Below are 24629 nucleotides of genomic sequence, written 5' to 3'. Positions count from 1 at the left end.
GAAACTGAGGCTCGGAGGCCTGGAGTAATGTGTTCCAGGACAGACGGCAGGGAGCCGGGGTAGGGAACGTGGCTGGCACCTCCCTGCCTTCCACCCTCAATGCTAATGTGAAAAAGAAGATGGTGTTATGGAAAAGGCAACAGGCTGCAGATTCCCCGGATTCCCAGGCTAGGGCGCCGGTCTCACCGTGCGCGCAGGTGGGGCGCGTGCCAGAACAGGGCTTGGGGGTCAGGCCGAGACCGGCGGGCACCTTCACCAGGGCCGCCCGTGGCGTCCCCCCAGCCCCTCTGCCGCGGGCCCCACGTGGCCCCGACCCTGCGGCGGCCTTTCGGAAAGGCGGAGCTGAAAAACGGCCGCTTGGCTCCACTCGGCCCCACAGCGCCCAGGAGCGAATCCCGAGTCCGCTCGGAACCGCCTCGCCGCGTGGCCTGGGGCGGCGTCGCCACCGCGCGTTCTCGGCTTCCCGGCTGCGGCAGCGATGCAGGTCCTTGGAGCTGGAGCGGGGAGTCCGGGAGGCGGCAGCGCTCCGGAGACGCCCTGGTCCCCCGCCGCGCGTTCCCGCCTCTGTGCCCTCGGGGGCGGGGTGGGGGGGCGGTCGCCGCCGCCATTGGCCGTGGGGGGGTGAGGCGGGCCCAGCGCAGGAAACCCCGCCCCTCCCTCTGCGGCGGGGGCGGCCCCAGCGGATGAATGAAGCGGCGCGTGGCTGCCGGGGAGGCCAGAACGTGGAGCGCCGCGCTGCGCGGCGGCCGGGCCCTCGAGACTGGGACGGTGAGTGCGCGGGGAGCGGGGAGCTGGCGCGGGTGCACAGGGCCCGACCTGCTGGCGTAGGAGCGCGGCAGGTGCCGCCATCGTGGGCGAGGGCTGGAGCGCCGGGGGGATGCGCGCGGGGGCGGGAGGCCTGGGCACCGGCCGAGCGCCCCGAGCCTCTCCGCGGGGGAGGGCAGGACCGAGCGGAATCGGAGGCCAAATTCGCCGCTTCCCGCCGCCGGCTGCGCAGGTAGGAGCTCCCGAGTCGCCGGCAGGAGGACCGAGGCGAAGGAGCCCTCCGCTGCAGCGGGTGCCGGGGGGAAGCGGGTGAGTAGGGGCTGCGGCCCTGGCAGGGACTGTCGGAGTGGCCGGGGCAGGTGACCTGGGCAGGTGGCCGGGAGCGCGCGCAGGCGCAGGCCCCACAGATCCAGTTGGGGACGAACGCGCCTCTGCGGAGCTCCAGAGTTGCGGAGTCACCCACCTGCGGCGGCCGCTGCTGCCGAGTCAAGGAGGAAATCTTCATGCACGGAAGTTTCTCGGGGGCGGCCGGGCTTTGTTCGCGCCAGAGGCGCTCGAGACACCTCCGGGAGGGGAGCGCGGGCGGAGCGCACAGGGCTGGTTTCCAGCAGCGGCGGCGCCCCTTTCCCTGCTCCACCACGCGACGTCCTGGCCGTGGCTTGGGGGGACCCGGGCGCCCTCCAGGTGCAGGCAGAGGATCGGGTGCCCTCGCGTTGCTGATGGGCGCCCCTGACCAGGGAGGATGGAAAGGAAGGAGCAGGCAGGCTTGGCTGCCCTAGACCGGGAACCTGGGAGCAGATCTGACTTCCACTTCCAAGGGAGAAACCGCCTCCCGCATTGGCGCCCCGAGGGGAGAGAGAAGCCCAGCTAGGTTTCCGCGTGGTCCGCGTGGTTGGTGAACCCTCAGGCTGGGGGGTGCCCCACTTGGCGTGCAAGGCCCTCTTTGGAGCTGCCTGAGACCTGGCCGTGCGTCCTGTTTCTGTCTGGAGGCGGCTGGAACGCGGTAGTTTTCCACATCGATGCAACCAGCTTGTCAGCTGCTGCTCTTCAGCTGTGGTTTTTGGAACTTGGGTTACCTCCATCTAATCAGAAACTGGCTCTGCGGAGCCCGGTGTCAGCGACGTTTTCATTCCCAGCAGGGTGGAGCAAATAGATCTCAGAGGACAGCTCCTTGGTCTTAGCCGGCTCCGCTTGTGAATCTGGTAATGACAAGGACAGTGACAGCAGGGGCTAGGTGTTGAGTGCTGGAATGTGCCGGGCATGGTACCTCTGCTTTGAGCATCGTCTCATTCAGTCCCTAGCAACCCCACGAGGTGGCCATTATCACTCCCACTTTATAGATGAGTAAACTGAGGCACCAAGAGGTTAAGTGATTGACTCTAGGCCACACAGCTCGTAAGTGCTGAAGAGGTCTGACCCCAGGTTTGTCTGATCCAGGCTTGGGCTCCTGTTTTACGACTCTCTTCTTAAAGAGGCAAAAGGCGACTGCAGGGTCAGGCCGGAGACCCAGAGCAGCGTCCCAAGAGGTGGGCCTGCGGTTCCTGGGCCAGAGTGTCTGTTCTGGGTTGTCAGTGATCGCAGGAGACTAGTAGGATGTCGCTTGGGCGGAGACCACACAGCCCGACTTTCCTCTGCGCTGCTGGAGGGAGCCAGGGCAGAGGCCAGCCACTCGGTGAGACCTGGACGCTGACCACAGCCAGGCTGCCCTGACCGCCCTCGGCAGGCTGTGTCCTGCCTTCCTGCTAGGCAAGGTCAGCAGGTGGTGCCTGGAAAATTCTTCATGAGGGAGCTTCCCTCCCGAGTGGCCATGACCTAATCTGTAGCTCACTGGGTGTGGCCCCTAAAGCAGGTGCTGTGCAAGTCCCTACCATGGTGGAGAGCTGGCTGGGCACGTGGCAGGCAGGGCAGGCTGGGCCAGGTGAAGGGTGGCCAGGTGGATGGACGTGCTCTCTTTGCTAGACTAAGCCCAGAGAGGCCGGCTCTCCTCGGGGCTCTGATGGGCGCCTTGGCTTGACCAAGCCCCGTTGCAGTTTTGGTTCCAGGTCAGTCTGCCTTCCAAATGGCAAAGTTTTTCTCAGCCCATTGTAGGATGAAAAGTTAACTTACGGAACTTAGTATTGTGCCTACAAGGTCTTTGATCTGGATGTCTCCATGAGTGTTAATCCATTTCTGGGGCGGGTACTGCTGAGCCAATATACATTCCTGGCTTCCTGGACTCATCCACTGGAACGTGTTGGGTCCTGGTGCTCTCCCCAGCTGTTGGTTGTAGGTGGTCAGAGATGAGCCACAGAAAAGCCAACGTGCAGCCTGGTGCTGGAGGCAGGAGGGAGCGGGGCCCTCGGAGCGCCGAGAGAGAGCCATGCCAGGCCAGCCCTCCTGCTTCCTCCAGCAGGCTGTGGACAGAGGCCACAAAACGTTCCCTCACGAGCCACGTGACTGCCTCATTCTCAAGTGGCAAGGTGCACACTATTGGCTTTTGGACAAGGACATGGGACAGTCCTCAGACCTTGCCGTCGCCTTCGTTCTGGGACAGGGACCACTGTCTGGCCCCCCAGTGAGCTTGCTGAGTGTCAGCTGACTTCAGGCAGGATCTGGGTCTTGCCCACTTGTTGGAACGGGCACGTGGGGATTGCACCCCTTGAACAGGGAGGGAGGTGCCAGCAACTCACATGCTAGGTTAACAGGTTCTGGGTGACTCGGAGCCTTGGCCCTGCCAGGGGTGTGGGGAGGAAACTGGCCCTGCTGCTGGGACAACAGACTCCGGGCGTGTCCTCCCGTGGGTCTCTGCAGAGGAAGCAGACTGGGGCTACAAAGAACAATCTGGTCCTGGGAACCCTGCTTCCTTCTCTGGCCCCTGCCAGCCCTTCAGGCTGCGGTGAGGGTGCAGGTGAGGGTGCGGGTGCGGGTGAAGGTGCGGGTGCACTGGGGTCTGCGGCTGTCTCCCACCCTTCAGTTCTTTTCGGTAGCCTCCTTCCCACCAGCATCACACAGAATTAGACCCTGGGACTACATTTCTGGCGGAAGGTGACTGCTTTTTCAAACCACGTGCCTTCTGCAGAAGCCACCCCCCCTGTAGCCCAAGCTCAGGGTGAGACTTGGCACCACTGGCCGGTGTCACTTATGGGTGCCAGAGAGCCCAGATTCCTCTCCCTCCTGCGCACAGCCAGGCCCTTCCTGCCCACAGACCTTGCCTTTTCTTGGTGGTTTTTCTAAGAAAACAAGCCGTGGGGGGCACCTGACGCATCGCCCCTCTGGCCCAAGCCGCAGGGAGAGCTTGGGATGCTTTGCGTGGCGTGTGTCATCCAGTCTGCTCCAGGCTCACGTGGGGCCCTTGCATTTGCCACTGGGCTCTGCCCTTCGGTAGACGCTGTGGACCTGATATTTGGACCCATGGGCCTAGGAGGCCACTTGGAAGGAGAGTGGCCCAGCTGTGCCAGGCAGGTTCCTCATCTGGACAGAACCTGCCCCCCGCAGCCTCTCAAGCCCCCCGAGGGCCCTTCTGGGTCTTGTCTCTCCCACACGCTGGGGGTCAGGTTTGAGCCCCTTCGCTGGCGGGCCCTCTGAGCTGCCAGCTCTTCCCTCCCACCACCCGCCCTGCCTCCTGTAGTGCACAGGGCTCTCCTGGAGGAGGGAGGTCATGGGCATCCCCCGCCTCCTCACCTTCACCCTCAGGAGTCCCAGAACCCTGGCTGCTCTGCACAGCAGGCTGGGAAGCAGGCCCTGTGCCCGAGGACTAGCCTGAGAACTGGCTAGTCCTTTCCCCAGAGGACAAGGAGACCCGTGAACACCACGGGTCTGTAAAGGGCACCCCCCCCACATGCAGGAAAACATGAGTTGTGGCATCACTTACACCTTCACTCACCAGTAGCCGAAGCACGGCGGGGGTCCTGAGCATGGGCAGGGCAAGCCACTTCCACGCCAGCCATGGAAGGAGGCTGAGGAGGCCGGGGCAGCCGTGGGGACCTGCGGCAGGCAGGGCCTGCAGGGCTCCAGGCCCGACAGGGTGGATTTCCATTCTGAGTCTATTTCCCATGAACTCGAGTGCTGACTGGGCCCACTTTGAGTAGGACGCGCAGTGGCTCATTCTCATTCTCGTGATGTCTCTGTTACGGGGGAAGCTGAGGCAGAGAGAGGCCTGTGACCTGTGTGGCTTGGAGCCAGCCTCTCTCTTCTTCTCAAACACGCCCTTGAATGGCAGGAGGGTTTTCAGTTCCATGATGGGATGATGAGTCGGAAGGAAGAGTAAACCTGCACACACCCGCGGCTTCACCCGTCCTCCCCACGCTCCCAGGTTCAGTGGGTGGAGACTGGGTGCAAGCAGGGACATTCAGGTTGAGGGACAGGTCCTTCTGGGCTGGCCCTGCTGCCACACCCAGCTCCCTCTTGCTCACACAATCCTTCATTGTTGGCCCCATGCAAAGCAATGGCTTCCTGCCTGCTCGCCTGTGCGAGGTCACCAGGTATGCAAATGGGGGTGTATCAGGCACAGCTGAGGCCCCCATATGCTGCTCCCAGAGTCTGTGCCTCAAGCTTAAGAAGTGAAAGCTCCCTTCATTCATTCACCTAGCTTGAGGAAGAGACCCTGGGGTGAATTTGGAGATAGAGGAGAGAGTCCCAGGTGTCTTGGGGGGCTGGTCTGACAAGGGAGGCAGCCGAGGATGGTGTGGGGAGCAGGCAGGTGCTCAGGGCGGGGCTGGGTGCAGGGCAGGCGTGTGGCTGTGGCTGGCAGCCTCAGAGCCGTCAGGTGCCAGGAGGAGGGACTTGGGTTTGCCAGGCAGTGCCTGGGCTGGAATCTGAAGAGAAAGGAGAACCGAGACCCTGTGGTCCTATCTGGCCTCCAAATTCTGAGTGGGGCCTGGAAGCTGGGACTGGGGCATCCCCTAATGTGGAGGGGTGCTACCCAGCCCAGCTCCAGGCCTCCCTGGGGACATTTGCTGGGCCACAGTAGGTCAGGCAGGCCAGGCCCAGGGGCTGGCAGGCTTAAAATAGGTCTCTCAGAGATCCTGCGTCCTTTCCACGCACTGCACTGAGAGCGCTTTGCAGGGAGCCAGACTGGGAAGTAAGTGGATGGGGCCTAGGGAAGTAGGTAGACTTCTAAAAGTGGCACAGGCCGGGCCGTGTCAGCTGCCCACACACGGGGATACAGGCTGGCACCCCAGTTCCCACAGGCCGGGCTGTGTCTGCCACCCGCACGTGGCCACTGGCTCCTCCCAGGCCACTGTCCTGGCTTGAGAGGAGGGGGAGGAAGAGGTCAGCTGGATTCGCCTCTAAAAGACCCTAGCAGAGGAGTCAGGGCCTCCTATCCCGGAGATGCAGCTGACTGACCAGGCCGGCATGAGGAAATCGGAAGAGAACTCTGGCCCCCATGGCCTCCTCCTAAAATAGCGGGCACAGACCCATACACAGGTGCACACGCATGCGTACAGCCTCCCCAGGCCTGCCATCAGCCGGAGGCTCCAGGGACACATTATCCCCCGGCTGATCGCCTTGGCCTAATTCACGCCCTGGCTGCCAAGGCCTCTGGCGGCAACTTCCCCCCTTCCTCCCCTGTGGAGTTGTTGTGGGTTAGAGCAGGGACAGGGCCTGAGGGGGCTAAACTCCCAGGGAAAGGGCAGCTGGCTCTCTGGATGCACAGGAGGGGCGGGGTGGTTTGTATTTCTCTCGGGCTGAGAGCCACTTAAGGCTCTGCTCGACTTCTTCTGGCCTCAGATGTTCTCCCATGGACAGAGGCATCAGGGCAGCTGGGAGAGGACGGGCCAAGAGGTGAGTGGGTGCCCTGGGGCAGGGTAGCCACAGGGGGCCTGAAGTGGCTCTCAGGCGGGGCCGCCAGTCAGGGCTCCGGGCCTGGGCACGTGGGCAGGCTCTGCTTCCAGGGGCTCCTTCCCACCTGCCGGCTGCGTGGGAGCTGTGTGGCTGGAGCCACAGGGGAGACCTTGTCCCTCTTTCTGGAGCAGCCGTCAGGAGTACAAGGCCATGGGAGAGGGCCCTACTCCATGGAGGTGATGGACCCTCCTCCCGTGACGGGGCTGATTTCAGTGACTGTGTGTGCACAGGAGAGCTCAGCTGGTTCAGGCCTCCAGAAGGTTCCCGGGCGGCGGCGGTGGTGGTGTGCTGTCAGAGCCTCCTCCCGAAGCCCGGCTCCCAGGGCCTTGGATGATGACTGGAATTGACTCCAGGCTCCATGCCTCTTGTCCCCACCGGCTCTCTGCAGCCCAGGTGGTTCTAATTCGCAGCCACGGGCAGCTTTTGCACCCAGCTCTCGAGTGAAGGCCGCTGGGCTCCTCATGGGTGCGATGGTCTTCTGGGAGTCCCTGAAGCCCAGGCTTCCCACATAGCAGGCATTAGGAAGCGGGTGCCAAAGCATGGAAGGACTGGCTTGTATTAGTCTGAGTTATCCAGAGAAACACAACCAACAGGATAGGTGGAAAGAGATTTATCCTGAAGACCTGGCTCAAGCACTTATGGAAGGGGCAAGTCCCGAGACCTGTCGTTGGCAAGCTGGAGGCCCAGGAGAGCTGATGGTTTCGGTCCAGTCTGAGTCTGAAGGCCCAAGAACTGGAGAAATGCTGCTGCAGGTTCCAGCCTGAAGGCTGAAGACCCAAGAAAAGCTGGCATTTCCGTCCAAGCCCAAAGGCAGGAAAAGACCGAGGTCCCAGCTGCAGCAGTCACAGGAGGAGGCCCTCTCACTCAGCCTTTGGCTCTATGTAGGCCCCCAAGTGATTGGACGAGGCCCACCACCCTGGGGAGGGCCACCCCTTCACATGCTAATCTCACCTGGAAACACCCACAGCACACCCAGAACGATGCCTGGCCAAATGTCTAGGCACCCAGGGCCCACTCAGGTTGACACATGAAATTCACCATCACAGTGCTCTTTGGCCCTGACCCTGAGACCATCGCACATAGCGTCAGAGGCTGTAGAGTGGGCCCTGCAGAGGCCAGGAAGAAGATGCCCTGGTGTTAGATGCAGTCAGGGTGTTCGGATGAGGATGACAGTGGACTAGACCTGGGATGCTGACAGGAGCCAGGGCGGCCTCAGGGCTGGCCGCTGGCCTGTCCTTCCCATGGGGTGCAGTCTCCTGCACCCCACGGCTGTCCCATCCTTGCCCCGGGTCTCCCACCCCCTCCTCTGCCACGTGGCTGCCACTGCCCGGCCTTCCACAACTGCCTCACAGCATCACCCCACCTGCAAACTCCTCATCTGCAGCACTGGGGTTCGCCTGCATCTGGCCTCATCAGCGGGTGCAGTTTTATCTGCATATAAACCAGCCCACCCCATGCAGCCAGCTTGGGATGAGAGGACGGTCATGGGGTCCCTGTGGCCCTTGGAGGGAGGCCTTTGGAAGAGGCAGGTCCTTTGAATTTGGTCTGGGGTCAAGGCTGCCTGCAGCTCCCTCCCCAGCTCCGTAGTGGGGGCTGTATCCATGCATCAGAAGAAGCCGCTGCCTTTTCCGGGGAAAGCTGAGGGTGTGGCTCTAGGATGAGGATGAGGCTCCATCCCTCACTGTTGCAGGGACAAGCTTGGGAAGCTGACGCACCTTCTTGTCAAAACCAATTCCAAGTGGAAAGAAACTATAGGCACGTGTGCATGTGTACACACCCCTATACAGACGTGCACACACAGGGTGCCAGAAAGAAGAATCAAAAGGACAGACCTCCCTTCTTCCCCAAGCCCAGCTGCAATGTCCAGTTGCCCTTGGTGGGGCCAGTCCAGGGGCCAGGCAGCCTCTACCGGTGGGGCTGCCATGAGGCCCTTCCAGCCCCTGAAGCTCCCTTGCCCCACCCCACACCAGCTTACCCATAATGGGCCTGAGACCAAAAAACCAAAGGTGTGGGCTGCCAAGCTGCCTGCCTTCACGCGGACCAGACATCGTTACTCCAGTCTCCATTAGCAGTGAACACAGAGGTGATGTTCACCTTCTCACTGAGCCATGAGCGCATCTGCCTTGGCCATCTCGGAAGCTAGCAGATCCCAGAAGGAAAGCCACATGTGAGTGGCGTGGGTGGTCCCCGTGGGCCCCAGCAGTATTTGTCATTGATGGAACTGATGACTGAGACCAGGACGGGGGCGCTGGCTGCCTCCACCGAGCATGCGTCTGGCTGTCCACATCGCTGGACTCGGCTGCTGCCGCTAAGATGCTTTCATGTCCCACGTTGGGCTGGTTTTCGTGTCAAACGTTAGCCCTGAAATGTAAGTCCTGCACCGCATTTTCAGCAAGGACTCCCTCAGGTCCGGGCCAAGCATTGACATACATGCTGGGCACCCACTTCTCCAGGCAGAGTTCTCATCCCTCTGGCTCACCAGCTCAGAATGGCACGCTCAGTAAATGCCAGTGCTTAGGACGTATCCACGTGAGGTCTTGGTACAATCCTGGAAACTTCCTTTGGAAAATGCATGAATGTGGGACCGGCCCATTGCCCTGAGAGTCCAGAGTGTTGCCTGCCCAGCGTCACTCAACAACCCATCTGTCCCCTGGTGATGGCAGGGGTCAGGCCAGATGCCCCATCATAGCCAGCCTTTGTATTTGCTCCTGTTGTCCTTTAGCCCCTGAGTCATGGAAGGCCCACCCTCCCCTTTCCAATCTAGACACCGCTGTTTAAGGGGGAAACAGCCTCCCAGAGAAGATTTTCAGCTTCAGAAGAGAACCCGGAGCTGAAACTCTTGGGCATGATGAAGCTGGAATGGATACTGTCACACGCATGCCGCTTGTGTGAGGGCAGGTACAGATTCAGATAAGGGGAGGCTGGCCCGAAGCCAGGTCGCTGCTGGATCTCAGAAAGACGTCAGAACCAGGCCCCAGCGGAAGCCCCTGGAGGTGCACAGCTGGTGAGCTGAGTGGTCCCGCGTAATTCTCATCGTCTGCGGCCATCTGATGGGCATCTGTCTGAAGCCACATGGCTAATATTTAAAATAGGATTTTAAATTTGCTGATTTAAATGTGCATAATAGGTAACTTTCGGCTGAGCTTTACATATTTATGTCAGAGCTTTTAATTCAGGTAAAACAGCCTTCAGCTTGGAGCTGTTTGGACACCTTCAACTACCTGTTCTATCTCAGTTGTGACTTTCATTTTCAAGCAGGAAGTCCCTCTGTTTCTCTGTGGCCATTGCTGGTCACGAAGCTTAGCAATCTGGCTTCCTCTCAAAGCTGTGCCGATGGGATCCTCCCCCTTCCCCCTTCCCTGCTTTGGCCCCAGAGTCTGGTCCTGAGGCCAGGGCTGAACAAACTGCCTGTACGAGGCAAGCCCAGTGCCCGGGCGTTGAGTGGGTGTTTCACGGCAGCCGGTGTCTTGGTTGGCAATGGTTTACGTGGGCTTGCCCACCACTGAGCATCCCAGGGACCCCATCAGATCCTTTGCAGAAGTGCTGCTGAATCCGACCCGCTCCCCCTGCCCCCGCCTCCCCCACCCTGCCCCCCGCTCCCCCACCTTGCCCCCCGCCTCCCCAGCCCACCCCCCCGCCTCCCCAGCCCACCCCCCCGCCTCGCCCCGAGCATGTGCAGCTAGGCGGAACCTCTGAGCACTCTCCTGCCTGCGTCAGGCTGTTCCTTGGCCCTGCTGAGGCTCCTTCCCTTAATGTTCTGGCCCAGCCCGGAAATGAGGTCAAGTTTCTGCTATTTATGTGTGTGCATGTGCACGTGTTTGCGTGCGTGTGGACCTTGACCTCCAGGCAGTTCTCAGGGTACTTCTTGGCTCTGTGTTCGTGCACTAACAAAAACAATGCGAGGGAAACACACCCAAACGCTGCCTGGGGAGTCTGCGTAGCTCTGAGCCTGGCCTGTACTCCCCCAGGCCTCTGAGGTTGCTTTCTGTTTCAGCAGCGAGATCCTCCGGGCTGCTGAGCGGCACAGCCATTGCGCCTCCTCGCCAGTCCTGCCCCGGGGCTCTTGCTCCTCCGTCTTTTCCACTCGATTCCTGGCATTCGAGTTCTTGTGTTAAAAATGCTCCTGAGACGTCATCCTTGTGACAGCTCGCTTCAGTAGCAAGCCTGTGGCTTGTGGGTGGCAGTGGGTGGCTCTCTGGCCCTCGGGGAGGCGTGGAGCATTGCTCTTACAATATAAAAGTCTCTCCTTCCACGCACGCTCCTTTTCTGACACAGCAGGTCCCAAACCAGCCTGGCCTGCCAGCTCGTGGATAGGTGTTGGCATTGTAAATAAAACCCCGGGTGTGGCCACGGGCACCCAGGGAGCAGGCCCCAGGAATGACTGCTGTGGAATCTCTGCTGTTCGAGGCCTCCAAATACAACCTCAAACAGCCTCACAGCAGTGTCCAAGGTCAACAGTGGCTGCACGTGAGTGCCACACGAGTGTGCACGGCTCTTTCAATAGGTGTCAGAAGGCAGCTGTGACGCAGACACTAGGCTCTGGGGCCAGACTTCAGGGGCTGCATCCTCATTGCCACCGGCGGGCTGTGTGGCCTCGAGCGAATGACTGACTCCCCTGGGCCTTCTTCCCCTACTGTGAGGCCTGGGACGGTGTCTGGTACACAGCCGGTGCTCAGTGTGCACAGCGGGTGTTAGCACCCTGCCACCCAGGCGGATTCTTCACAGCAGCTGCCTGCATTCGTCCCAAGGAGCCTGGGGCTGGAGCATCCGTTCACTGAGAGGGCGAGACCTCTGATTCCACAGAGGAGCCCTGTGGGGACCGTGCTTCGGCGGAGGACGTGGTGGGAGGACCTCAGAGCCCAGCTTTGGGGGCTCAATCCTGAGATCCGTGTGGCCTTGGGGAAGGGGTGCTGGTACTGCCAGATCTCTCCAGATGTAAAACAAGCCTTGCCTGGACCTGGGGGAGATCCCATGGCCTGCTCCTGGCCTGACCATGCTGGGCCCAGTTTATTTGCCTTCACAGATGAAGTTGCCCCTTTATTAAAAAACAAAACAAAACAAAAAAAGCCAGCAATTTGTCATCCCCCAAATGCTGTAGTGTCTGTCAGCATAGGCCTGTCCCAGGGCTGGTTCTGAGGCCCCTGTGTCCCCTCGCAGCCCCATGGCGGATCACCGGCTGCGCCTCCGCTCCCACCTGCCACGCTCGCCTTACAGTTTGTGTGTCTGTTAAGCTCTAACTCTGCCTCAACCCCGAGGTCATCTCTCCGGGCCCTCCTCAGGCCTCTGTCATCTCCCAAATTCAGGGGCACACGTGACACCTGTTTGCCTCCGTGGGGGTTGCTGTAAGAAATGATCACACACCAAAGGGCTTAAAAAATAGTTTATTCCCAACCAAACACTGCATGTTCTCACTCACAGGTGGAAATTGAACAATGAGAACACTTGGACACAGGGCAGGGAACATCACACACCAGGGCCTGTTGTGGGGTTGGGGGAGGGGGGAGGGATAGCATTAGGAGATATACCTAATGTAAATGACGAGTTAATGGGTGCAGCGCACCGACATGGCGCATATATACATATGTAACAGTACCCTAGAACTTAAGGTATAATAAATAATAGTTTATTCCCCCCAGCTCCGGAGGCCAGGAACCCAAAATCCACACGGGCTGTGCTCCCCCTGGGGCTCTGAGGAGGGTCCTTCCTGCCCCAGTGGCTCCCCGGGGCTCCAGGTGGTCCTGGGAGCGCCACGCCCATCTCTGTCTCTGTCTGCAGGTGGCCTCTGTGTCATCTTCTCCTCTAAATGCACCTGTCACCGGGTTTAGGGCCCACCCTAATCCAGGATGATCTCTTCTCAGATCACTCATCACATCTGCAAAGACGCTTTTTCCAAATAAGGTCACGCGCTCAGGTTCCAGGTGAATGTGACTGCCCGGGGAATGTGGGGGGCACCAGTCCATCCACCCCAGCCCCAGCGCAGGCCCAGTGAGCAGACTCTGTAAGGAGCTGCCAGGAGGATCCTGGGGCATTACCCAGCCCAGGTCCCCATGGGACTGCCTGCTGTCCCTGCATCTCCGTGCATCTCTGTGCGTCGCCGGCTGTGGCTGGAAGGAGGCCCCATGGCCGGATACTTAGGGCTTCGGACTCTGCAGAGCCCCGAGCGCGGCTGATGTGGCCCCGGCCTCAGCCCGACGTCAGTGGGCAGCATTTCTCATGCTTTGTGTTTTGGAGCCTCCCAGGCTGTGACGTTTCATGGACTGAATAAGCTCCAGAAGCGCCAGGGTCCCTGTTGAATGTGATACAATGTGGCCCAATATGGACACGCCACCACCCACCCCACTCCACCCCCACAGTGAAGACAAAAGACCCCAGACTGTGTACTTAGGCAACAGAAACGAGGCCCCCTCTTACTGCCGAGGACCAGAAATCAGGGATCATGGTGTCTGCAAGGCCGGCCGCCTTGGAGGGAAGGAGCTGCTCCCAGCCTCCCTCCCAGGCAGGGGAATGGTCTGCACATCCACGTTCTCCTTTTAGAATACGGACACCGGTCACATTGGATCAGGGCCCACCCAATGTCGCTGTTTAACCTTAGTCACTTCTTTAAAGGCCTGAGTTTCAAAAACTGTCATATTTGGAGGTATTGGGGTTTAAGTCTCCAAGACAGCTTCTTTTAGGGGTCACAATTCAGGCATAATAGGAGGTGCCCCAGATGGCAAGCACCTTGAGGTCTGCGGGAAAGACCGTCTCAGGGTGGGGGCAGCACAGGTGTTCTGTATCACAGCAGCCCTGGGAAGGACCCGCTTAGGGTGGGGGCAGCACAGGTGTTCTGTATCACAGCAGACCCAGGAAGGACCCTCCCAGGGTGGGGGCAGCACAGGTGTTCTGTATCACAGCAGCCCTGGGAAGGACCCTCCCAGGGCGGGGGCAGCACAGGTGTTCCGTATCACAGCAGACCCGGGAAGGACCCTCTCAGGGTGGGGGCAGCACAGGTGTTCTGTATCACAGCAGACCCGGGAAGGACCCTCCCAGGGCGGGGGCAGTACAGGTGTTCCGTATCACAGCAGACCCGGGAAGGACCCTCTCAGGGTGGGGGCAGCACAGGTGTTCTGTATCACAGCAGCCCCGGGAAGGACCCGCTTAGGGTGGGGGTAGCACAGGTATTCTGTATCACAGCAGCCCCGGGAAGGACCCGCTTAGGGTGGGGGCAGCACAGGTGTTCTGTATCATAGCAGCCCCAGGAAGGACACTCTGAGGGCAGGGGCAGCACAGGTGTTCTGTATCACAGCAGCCCCGGGAAGGACCCTCCCAGGGTAGGGGCAGCACAAGTGTTCTGTATCACAGCAGCCCCGGGAAGGACCCTCCTAGGGCCGGGGCAGCACAGATGTTCTGTATCACAGCAGCCCGGGGAAAGACCCTCTCAGGGCGGGGACAGCACCGGTGTTCCACATCATAGCAGCCCTGTTTATTCACCGGTTTATTTCTGACGGGGAAACCCCTTAAGATGCAGAGAGGCTATAGCCACCTGGGTTCCCCAGAAGGTCTTGGGCAGTAGGGGGGAACTGTTGCTCCAAGAATTGGTGTGGGGAGTGAGGAGGTGCCCTGCAGAGCCTCGGGATGGTGGGGAAACAGGGCCGGTGAGGGCAGTGGGGTTCAGAAGGAAGGTGGTATGTGGGCACGTTTTCCTGGTAACTGGTCCACGTGGCTGCCAACTGCAGCTTCTGTTAGCCACAGGCAGCGACGCCAGCTGCCACAGACCAAGGCCGACCCAGCACCGGCCAGAGCTCGGCGGCCAGGGGTGTCTCCAGTGCTGGGGGCTTATGTGGCCCAGGAGGCTGCTTCCAGCTCATTCCTGCACCTCCCAAACTCTGCACTGAGAGGAGCTCCTTTTTCATGCCACAGGGTACAGAAAGCTGCCAGGGTGTGAATTTAAGGACGAACAAGGTCAGGCTCCAGGACCAACGTGGTAGGCCCCCTGTGGAGTGCATCAGGGCCACTCGGCTGCAAATGGCGGGGGACATGGCTGACACCGCGAGCGGGGGCAGGCGGGGTGCAGGTCGGGGTGACCTGGGACCCCAGTGTCTAACTCGGCCTCTGCGTCTCAGCTTCACTCTCCACCGCGTGGCCCCGTCTCAGCTTCACTCTCCACCGCGTGGCCCCGTCTCAGGCCCTGCCGTCGTCACAGCCTGACGCCACACCGCTGAAGTGGCAGCTTCTCCTTCCAACAGTTCTAAAAAGGGCAGGAATCAAGTCCCTGTGAGCAAGCTGGGCACAGCCCCCCACCTTCCCACAGTGGAGCTGTGGCTGGGAGACACAGTGCCTGAGTGTGGATCTGGCCAGACGCCACCCTGGATTTGGGAGGCTCTTGAGACAAGGCAGGCAGAGCTTTGAGCCACCCCCATGATGGGTGTGCTGGAATGTTCCCGCCTGGACGTGCTGTACCCATGGAGAGACATGAGCTTGCTAACCAGACATTCTTCTCACAGGACACGCCAGCCCCTTGGATACCACTTGGCCACTCCCACTGCGTGGCTGAAGCCTTGAGGTCACCAGGCGGAGGCGCGGAGATGCCCCTGCATCAGTTGGGGGACAAGCCACTCACCTTCCCCAGCCCCAATTCAGCCATGGAAAATGGGCTTGACCACACCCTACCCAGCAGGAGGGCATCCCCGGGCACACCCCTGAGCCCCGGCTCCCTGTGCTCCGCTGCCCATAGCCCCCTGGACACCAGCAAACAGCCCCTCTGGCAGCTCTGGGCTGAGAAGCGTGGCGCCCGGGGGACCCACGAGGTGCGGCACGTCTCGGCCGGGCAGAGCGTGGCGTGTGGCTGGTGGGCCTTCGCACCCCCGTGCCTGCAGGTCCTCAACACGCCCAAGGGCGTCCTGTTCTTCCTGTGCGCGGCCGCGTTCCTGCAGGGCATGACTGTGAACGGCTTCATCAACACAGTCATCACCTCCCTGGAACGCCGCTATGACCTGCACAGCTACCAGAGCGGGCTCATCGCCAGCTCCTACGACATCGCCGCCTGCCTCTGCCTCACCTTCGTCAGCTACTTCGGGGGCTCAGGGCACAAACCGCGCTGGCTGGGCTGGGGTGTGCTGCTTATGGGCACGGGGTCGCTGGTGTTCGCGCTGCCCCACTTCACGGCTGGCCGCTATGAGGTGGAGGTGGACGCGGGTGTCGGGACGTGCCCTGCCAACCCCAGCGCGGCGTGTGGGGACAGCACCTCGGGCCTGTCCCGCTACCAGCTGGTCTTCATGCTGGGCCAGTTCCTGCATGGCGTGGGTGCCACACCCCTCTACACGCTGGGCGTCACCTACCTGGATGAGAACGTCAAGTCCAGCTACTCGCCCGTCTACATTGGTGAGTGGGGCTGGCGGGGTAAGCACGGGCAGGGGTGGCCGAGGGCAGTGTTGCAGGAGTGAGGGTGACTGGCTAGAGCCAGCGCCCCCCCCCCCCCGCCACCTTCTTGTGCCCCTTGTCTGCATGGCCCCAGGGCTGCTGCAAGAGGTGGCAGGGGAGGGGGGTCCGGCCTGAGGCCCAAAGCTGACGTAAGGGACTCCGGCTTTCTCATGCAGACCCTGCTCAGGGCTCCAGGCCGCTGTGCCCGGGAGCCTCAGTGCAACCCCTGCATGGTGTCCAGCCCACCTTGCCAGGACCAAGGGGCACAGTCACCAGGCGCTGGGTGGCACCAGGTCCAATGGCCGACCTCATGCTCCGGCTGGGAGCCTGGCACTTGCCTGGGAAGGAGTTTGATGTGGGATAAGTGACGAGGGACAGAGCCCCAAGGCCACACCCATGTCTCCCTGAAAGCACCATGTTGGCTCCATCAGCCACACAGAGGTGGAGGGACAGAGCCCTGAGACCACACCCATGTCTGCCCGTAAGCCCCGTGTCTGCTCCGGCAGCCACGTAGGGGTGCGGAAAAGACCGAGCAAATGTGGAGAGTCAGAACTTTAAGGGGAAAAATAACATGAAGCAGTTCGTGGCCACTTCACAGCCACCTAAGAGTAAAGATCTATGTTACAACCCCATGCCAGGCAGCTGAGCTCACTGCCCTGGGGCAGCCCTGGGCCCCTCACTGGCTTCTGGCTCCTGTTTGTTGAGACGTAGGGAAGCCCCATGGCCCGTCCGACATGGCCGAGTTGACCCTGTGCACGGCCCGCCTGACCCCACTTCTCGGCGTCCACCTGCCTGGCTTGGCTCTCCCCGGAAGGGCATCGTAGGGGTGGTCACGGGGAGCAGCTGGCCCCAGGCGGACTCTGCAGTGACCTCAGCCTCCTCGTGTCCTCCTTGAGCTCTGCTCATCCCAAGGACCCAGGCGGGCGTTGAGATCACCTCACTCCAGCGAGGGGACGTCCCACCACACCGACCCTTCCAAATCCCGGCCCGCGGGAGCGTGAGCTTGGCTGGGTGGAGGGGCTCAGGTCTCTCTGGTCCCTTTCCCCACCCTGGGCCCCTAATTCCTGCCAGGGTCCATTTGTGCGGCTTAGACACCCTGGAAACAGGGCTTCGAGGGCCTTTGCCCTTTCGTAAGGGAAAGAGGGCGCTTGGCTTTGAGGGGAATTTTTAAAAGTTGACGCTGACCCACATCAGGCCCAGTGGTGGCTGCACAGACTCATCTAACTTAAAGACGCCCACGAGGGGAGTGGGCCGGAGATGCAGAATGGCGGGTGCGGGGCTTCTCTCAGGCACGGGGCCCCACGCGGCCCTCCGCAGCCCCTGGGCGGTGCACAGCGGCCCTGACGCCTCTGCCTCTATTGCAGCCATCTTCTACACCGCGGCCATCCTGGGCCCCGCTGCCGGCTACCTGATCGGAGGTGCCCTGCTGAACATCTACACGGAAATGGGCCGACGGTGAGTGGCTGCGCACCCTGCTGTCTGCTGCGGGCGCACACCCACGGGAACCCACCCAGCTGCCTGTGCTGGAGAGACCTACATGTCTCTGGAAGGGGGTTCAGAGCCAGCAGGGCCCACTCTGAGTCAGGCCAGGCACAGCAAAGGGGCTGGGCACCCCCGGGGCTGGAGGAAGTCAAGGCTGGTCTTGGCTCTGGAGGACTCGGAGGGATCTGCAGGGGCCTTGGGAGTTGGCCCCAGGGCAGGGGGCAGGGCAGACAGACAGTGCCCGAGGGCCCAAGCGCTTGCAAAGCCCAGCGAGCCCTGGCCACTGGTTCCCTAATGGAACTGAGATTCTTCTGTTTCTTTTCCTTTCTTTGTATTTTGTGTGTGTGACCCTAGTTTCTGTAAATGTAAGCAGGAGAAAGCAAGGAGGGGTGGAGAGGGAGAGGCTGAGAAACAGAGACAGGGAAAGATGTGTAGAGACAGACAGGAAGAGACAGACCAAGAGACAGATACAGAGGGACAGAAAGAAGACAGCGACAGGCAGAGAGAGACAGATGGAGAAGGGGAGGGAGAGGAGACATGTCCTTGCTGACCTGCCAGTGTTCTGTGGGTTTTGGGCCCCCCATTCATCCCTTGCCCAGCCTGCACTTGTGAAGTTTCCAAGGTCCTCTGTGACGCGGCCTGGGCACCGCTGCACCTTGGGACTCTTTCTGCAGATGGCGCCTCTCCTGGAGGTCTCTAGCACTCTGACCTCTTCTTACAAAAGCCCCTCTGGCCTCGGATTGATAATGCGGGGTCAAGTGCGCGCATTCTGGGCAGAGCCTTGGAGGTAGGTTGGGGCTCGTGTCCCGGATCTGGATGCTTCTCTCAGTCTCTGTGCCCCTTCTGGCTCCGGGATCTGGACCCGCTTTGCACAAAGCGGGGGAGGCAGAGCGGGGTCTGGCCCCGGAGGCGGCCGCAGCATTTCTGCACTAGAACAAGCGGGTGCCGCCTGGCTGCAGCCTTGCAGGGTGTTGGCGCTCCCTGCATCCTGTCTGCGGCTCTGCTCCCGGCCTTTGCTGGCCTTTTGCCCTCCCGCCACCTCCTCACTGTGAAGACGCATCCATGAAAGCCCAGAGCTTGTCTCATCACTGTGAAGATGTATCCCTGGAAGCCCAGAGCTTGGATGGGCTTCTACCACTCCACGGCTGCCTCAGCCCATGGTTCTTTTCCACTCACCTTTTCATTTGAAAGCACTTATGTGCAAATTGCCACGTGCACAACAGTCCCTTTGTGGGGAGCTCTGTGAGCTCCAGCTGAGCCCTTTGGCTTCCCTGGGAACCCCATCTGTCACCCTCTGCGCTGTGGATGCCTCGGCCCGCTGTTGCCTGGAGCGCCTGCTCCTCTTAGCGCCCAACCCCACCATGGTCTCAGGACCAGGCCACAGGTGGCATCTCCAGCCCTGGAGCGTGGGCCAAGGCATGGAGCCATCTGTCTTGGGGGACAGCTAAGCCAAGGTGGTGTTTGCTTTAGTCTGCAAGGAAGGGACAGGACCTGTGGCCAGCAGCACCCGGGGGCCTGTGTTGACCAGTGTGCAGACAGACCCTGGAGGTCTGCCTGGAGGAGAGGCCAGGGGCCCCCAGTGTGTGCCATGGAGGGCACAGGTGGGCTGCTGCTGACCCAGGTGCCACTGCCTCTTCCACAGGACGGAGCTGACCACCGAGAGCCCACTGTGGGTCGGTGCCTGGTGGGTTGGCTTCCTGGGCTCTGGGGCCGCTGCCTTCTTCACCGCCGTTCCCATCCTTGGTTACCCTCGGCAGCTGCCAGGTGAGTTTCCCTTCCCCAGCCCAGCCTTCACATTGGGAGACTGTCCCTTAGTCTTCGTGAAGGGGGCACCCCATTTCCTCTGCCGTTTTTGCCCTGCCATGATCAAGTCTGTGGCACACCCTCACTCTCAGTCTTTTGATCTGCATCTTCCCATCTGGTGGAGAGATGCCTCCTCCTGGCTGTGGCACAAGGCAGGTTGTGTGTCCATCCTGTCTTGTGGCCTCCCTGCTGCCCCAGCGGCTTCTCCCCCTCAGGCCACGGAACAGGCTTCTCCCCCTCAGGCCACGGAACAGGCTTCTCCCCCTCAGGCCACGGAACAGGCTTCTCCCCCCTCAGGCCACGGAACAGGCTTGTCCCAATCAGGGCAGGGCCTCCGTCCCCTCCTTCCCCCAGCCCCACTTTGGGCCCCAGCTCTCCCACACCTCCAAACCCGGCTTGTGTTGCATTCTCACGTGGTTTCTGTTCCAGTGCCGCCTCCCCGGGGCGGCGAGGGCTGCAGGGATGTTAGACCATGACGTTCCCAGACCGGGGAGGGGCAGAGGAGTGGGGGCAGAGCCTCCCTCGGAGAACTCCACCTCCGGGAGCCCCCAGCCCCAGCTTGACTCTGCCCTTCCAGGCTCCCAGCGCTATGCGGTCATAAGAGCGGCGGAAATGCACCAGTTGAAGGACGGCAGCCGTGGGGAGGCGAGTAACCCGGACTTTGGGAAAACCATCAGAGACCTGCCTCTGTAAGGACCGGGGGCGGGAGGGTTCCTAGTGTCCTCAAACCCTTTAATGGCCCCCATCTTGGGGGAGTCGGTGAGAGACCCCTCCAGGATCGTGATGGGGATGCAGCCCCTAACGTCTGTCATGACCCTGGGCCAAGGGATTAAGGAGCAACAGAGCCTCCTGGGCCAGCGGCTGCAGACCCCGCCTCAGGGCTGCAGAGCCGTGGGACAGTCCCAAAGTGGGGCCGGGGCCTCGGCCCGCACCCAGGGAGCCATCACTTCACTCCCACAGTGTGGAGGCTCCTGTGGGCTGCACCTGGCTCCCAATGGCCACAGAGCAAATCTCTTCCACACCAGCAAGTCTCCCCATGGCCTGCGTGTCCCGGGGTCCCCAGGGAAGCTGCATTTGACTTGAGCCCCTTCGCTCACCATGAGCCCCCACACTCTAATTCCCTTTCATCAGGCATCACCTGAGCCAGACCCCCTGGGCTCTGGGATGTTGCCCCCTGTCTCCTTCCCTCCCTCAGTCTCTAAGGACCTCCCCCCTCCACCCTGCGTGTCCCACTCACCCTCCGGGGAGGTTGCTTGCTTTGCCGTCTGCCTTGGCTGCCTTCCCTTTCTGCTGAGTGTGGTCCGGCCTTGCTTTGCTGTCTTGCTGCACTGCTAGGGTGAACCTGGGCCCTGAGCTGGTGGGGTCCTAGAGGGACAACACAGGGGCCCAGGCCCTCCCGGTCTCTTCTGGGGATCATGCCTTCCCTGGGGGGCTCTCCCCAGGGCTGGGCACAGGTGGCCCTCAGGGTGGTCACCACCCAAGTCCTCAGCCTCTGAGGCCCCAGCACGGGGAGACTCTTGTGCCCCTTTGGCAGCACGTCCCTGAGCTCACAAATGGCTGCGTCTCACTGGCCATAGTGGGTGGAGGGTGTGAGCAATGGATGAGTCCCCGCTGCCTGCCCTCAACCAGGACAGGAGGAAGGCATCAGGGCCAAAGATGGCCCCTCAGAGCCCCGAGCTGTCCGCGGCAGAGAGGAGCAGGGCTGTATGAAGTTGGGAAAGAGAGGCCTTATTAGGGCCCTGATAGACCCCCAAAGGAGCTGGGAGCTGCCTGCTAAGGAGGGTGACTCCATGGGCCGAGCTGACCCGGGGCCACGTTCACCAGGAGTTGGGAACATCGTGCAGGCACCGGCTCACCCTCTCTCCTCCAGCTGGCAGCAGAGCGGCTTAGAGCTGAGGGCCAGGCACCCTGTTCCCAGCGTGGCTGTGAGCCCCCAGCGTGGACCTGGGAACCCTGGGCCTCTTTCAGTTCATCAGGTTGATAAAGAGGTTCATGTCCAGGGTTAGTTCCCTAAACCAGTTGCTGGGAAGAAATCAATCATGGGACATGTTCCCTTTATTAAAGTCATGACTAATTCTCCAGGCAAATTCAACACGACAATTTCAGCCGAGCAATCAGTGATTAAGAAATGAAGTTTGCATAGCATTTCAGAGAGTCATGGCCTCCTAACGCAGCCACACACCCCAGAGCCTGGGCAGGTCTGGGAAAAGCCCCAGGGAGGGACTCCCCCAGGGTGCCCACCCCAGCCCTGTCCCCCCACATGCCAGGACCCCCCAGGTGCCCATCCCAGCCCTGTCCCCCCACATGCCAGGACCCCCCCCAGGATGTCTACCCCAGCCCTGTCACCCCACACACCAGAACTGGCTGGGGAGGAGGGGGGCATGGGCTGGGGTCTCCTTTGTCCTCTGTCTTGCCTTTTTCAAGACGTGGGACCCAAGTAGTTAATCAGAAAGAAGAGGCTTTTCAATCCTCAAGTCAGGAAATTTTGAAAGAATTGGGCTCTCCCATTTTAATCAGGGAAGGGAACAGAAAGAACCCATGTTCATGGTTGCTGAGGTCGGTCCGAGCGAGCCAGCGAACACCTCCAAGCGGGCAGAGTGTCCGTGAGGCTGGAGTGGAGTTTCTGTCGCCAACATCAGCTCTGCAAGGCACCTGTGGGCCCGTCGGGGCTCAGAGGCTAACTAGGGCTGCATCGTCTGTTCCTAATTCTTCAGAATCCATTTACATTTGGCCACGTCCTCAGACAAGAGCATTTGAATGTTCCAGGCATTCAGAGTTGCGTTCATCGGAACCAGGCTCTAGGTGTGGCCGAGAGGAAAGAGCCGCCCTCCTGTCGGTGGGGGTGATGTGAGGCTGACACTCTGCTCTGGTGAGAGGCTGGAAAGTGCAGGTTTACAGGATATCGCTAAGCTGCAGACACAGGGATTCAGGTCAGCGACGCTGCGGTGTGAGCAAAGGTGACGTGCTCATGCCCCTCCCGTGTGGTGGACATGTCATTTATTGCAAAAATTTGCATTATTGTGGGCTGATGTGAGAGGCTATTGTGCCATGACCTAGGGCTTCAGGAAAAGTCTCTGCCCCTGGTCCATGTTGTGAGTTCGGGGGACAGGACAATAGGTGCATCTGCAAACACCCCCACCTGAGGCCGAGAGCCCCCCTGTCAGTGGGGGAGAAGGGTCATGCATAGGAGCGTGCTATGAACAGGGTACAGGCAGCTGTGAGCTGGGGTGAATGTGAGCTTTGCCCAGTCCGGGTGACCTGTGTACCCCAGGGAGAGCCGAGCCCCTCTTTGCAGAGGCAGTTCCCCTTCTGTGTCTGCCTAGCTCACTGCACTGGCTAGGAGGGCTTCGCTTGGTTTACACCATGCAACACGTTTCCAGTCTCAGCATCTTATACGCTTAAGCAGCGGTTGGGAGTTAGCCCTGCTCGGCCCTCCAACACTAACCAAAACGGAGAGAGCCTCCGTTCACCACCCAGGGCTTCGTGTGAAGGGATGGGCAGGCCCGAAGCACTGCCGTCGGCCGCCTCCCGGGCTAGAAACTGCAAAGCCTGATGGTGGGGCCTTCCCAGCTTCCAGGGGGCATGTCCTCATCCTGAGACCCCACAGCCAGGACTGCAACAGGCAGACGTGGAGGCTGAGGCTGAGCTCTCAGGGCCAGTACAGGGCTCAGAGTTCCCACAGCTCCCCCCAGGGCTCCAGGCCCATGCACCAAGGACTTGCCTTGGTTGAGGCCTCACCACCCCCAGGGCCACCAGCCCCCAAGTGCAAACCAAGCCAGCCAGATCCGTCCACCCAGGGGCTCCTTGGATGGAGGATTCGAATCTCAGAGGCTTCCTGCCCCACTTCTCCCGGGGGCTGGTGGTTCCGTTCCCCTATCCCAGGGCCTTTCCAGTCCTGGACTTGGCCTCTGCCTCCCCCAGCCAGTTCCCTTTTTCAGGCCCTGCTGCTGGCCACTGATGGAACAGGGTCCTGGGTCACTTGGGGTCTCTCCCCACCTGAGCTGAAGCTCTGGCCAAGGCACTGATAAGGTTTTTCCCTAATCAGGGACTGCAGCTTTCAGGATAAGTGGTCCACAGGCATAGGCTCAGCCTGAGCACCCCCTGGGTTTCTCTGGAATAAGTGTGGGTGTCCCCCACCTGCCTGTACCCCACTCTACTCCCTGTCAGAAGAGGGGCCCTTTGTGCTCAGAGCGGGGAGGTGACAGCCTCAGGAACAGCAGGTTCCTCGCACCCTGGGTCTGGCCCACTCTGACCCTCGGTGTCTTCTCCACACCCCAACCTCTGCCCAGCTCCATCTGGCTCCTCCTGAAGAACCCCACGTTCATCCTGCTCTGCCTGGCTGGGGCCACTGAGGCCACACTCATCACCGGCATGTCCACGTTCAGCCCCAAGTTCTTGGAGTCCCAGTTCAGCCTGAGTGCCTCAGAAGCTGCCACCTTGTTTGGTGAGAAAACTCTGAATCTTGGGGGTCCTCTAGCTTTTATGTCAGTTCTCAGAAACAGAGCCTTCAAGGGCATCTTCTAGGAAGACCCAGACAGGGCGCATGGCAGTGAGTGCCCTCCCACCCCCACTGCCAAAGCAGGTGTGGAGAGCACCACGGGGGCTGAGCGATTCTGTCCACAGACTGGGGGAGTGGTGTTCCCGCCCTCTTCGTGGGACATGCTCCCTAGGTGGAAGGGTCCACAGTGGGCTCCACCCACTAGCCACCCAGTCTTGGCTTCTGTGACTTGGTGTAGGAAGGGTTTGGACCTGGCTGTGAGCCAGGCGATGGTGCCTCAGGACCTCCTGGGACAGTGCAGCTGGGGGTTTCTCGGTGCCAGAGGCAGGCTGGGGCAGGTCTGCAGAAGGTGGGGACCCCTCCGCAGAGCTCCTTCTCCTGCCAGCGTTCACAGGGTAGCCTGGGCCATGGCAGAGGTGCCAGGCATGTGGGCCACCACCACCAATCTACTGTGCTCTACCCTCCCGGGGTCCATTATCTGGACAGGAAGAGGGCATCAGATGAGGGCTCCCCTCCCTCCCCCTCAGGCCCATCCAGGCCTGGCCCCTCCGGGCTGACCTCACAAGCCCACACTCCCACACTCAACAGCCCCCCAGAGGTCAGCCCTACTGCCCCTTGGAGAGCCTCCCCACCTGTCCCCCGAAACCTGTCCCCTCCTCACTTGTTGGCCCAGAAGCCAGGTGCCAGCTAATCCCAAATTTGTACTGATGGCAGCCACTCAGGCTTCGACAACTGTCCTTGTAAGTTAGCCTGCAGGAACTCAGCAGAGGCCCCTGGGGGAGGAGGGGTGTGGCTGCCCTGGAGGGGGGTCACTGGAGGAGTCACTGGCTTCCCACTGGGGTAGGGGCCGCTGACCTTG

General features: G+C 60.9%; 1 protein-coding gene across 5 annotated transcripts in view; it reads left to right on the top strand.

The window, feature by feature from the left end:
* The first annotated feature begins 657 nt into the window (after positions 1-657).
* The window catches only part of SLCO4A1 (solute carrier organic anion transporter family member 4A1), a 46772-nt gene continuing 22800 nt past the window's right edge, over positions 658-24629 (top strand). For 3 of the 5 annotated variants that reach the window (XM_030825635.1, XM_030825637.1, XM_030825638.1), the window contains exons 1-6: positions 658-768; positions 15072-15948; positions 17352-17442; positions 19112-19233; positions 19850-19961; positions 23562-23716. In XM_030825635.1, the coding sequence (XP_030681495.1) occupies positions 688-768; positions 15072-15948; positions 17352-17442; positions 19112-19233; positions 19850-19961; positions 23562-23716 (1438 nt within the window). In that variant the 5' untranslated portion in view covers positions 658-687. Of the gene's footprint in view, positions 769-12184; positions 13354-13409; positions 13522-13857; positions 15949-17351; positions 17443-19111; positions 19234-19849; positions 19962-23561; positions 23717-24629 lie in introns of those variants that run through there. The other 2 variants (XM_030825636.1, XM_030825639.1) reach the window with 2 other exon arrangements.

The sequence above is a fragment of the Nomascus leucogenys genome, chromosome 13 (genome assembly GCF_006542625.1).
Source record: "Nomascus leucogenys isolate Asia chromosome 13, Asia_NLE_v1, whole genome shotgun sequence".
Classification (NCBI taxonomy): domain Eukaryota; kingdom Metazoa; phylum Chordata; class Mammalia; order Primates; family Hylobatidae; genus Nomascus; species Nomascus leucogenys.
This window is presented reverse-complemented; position numbering and strand designations above follow the sequence as displayed.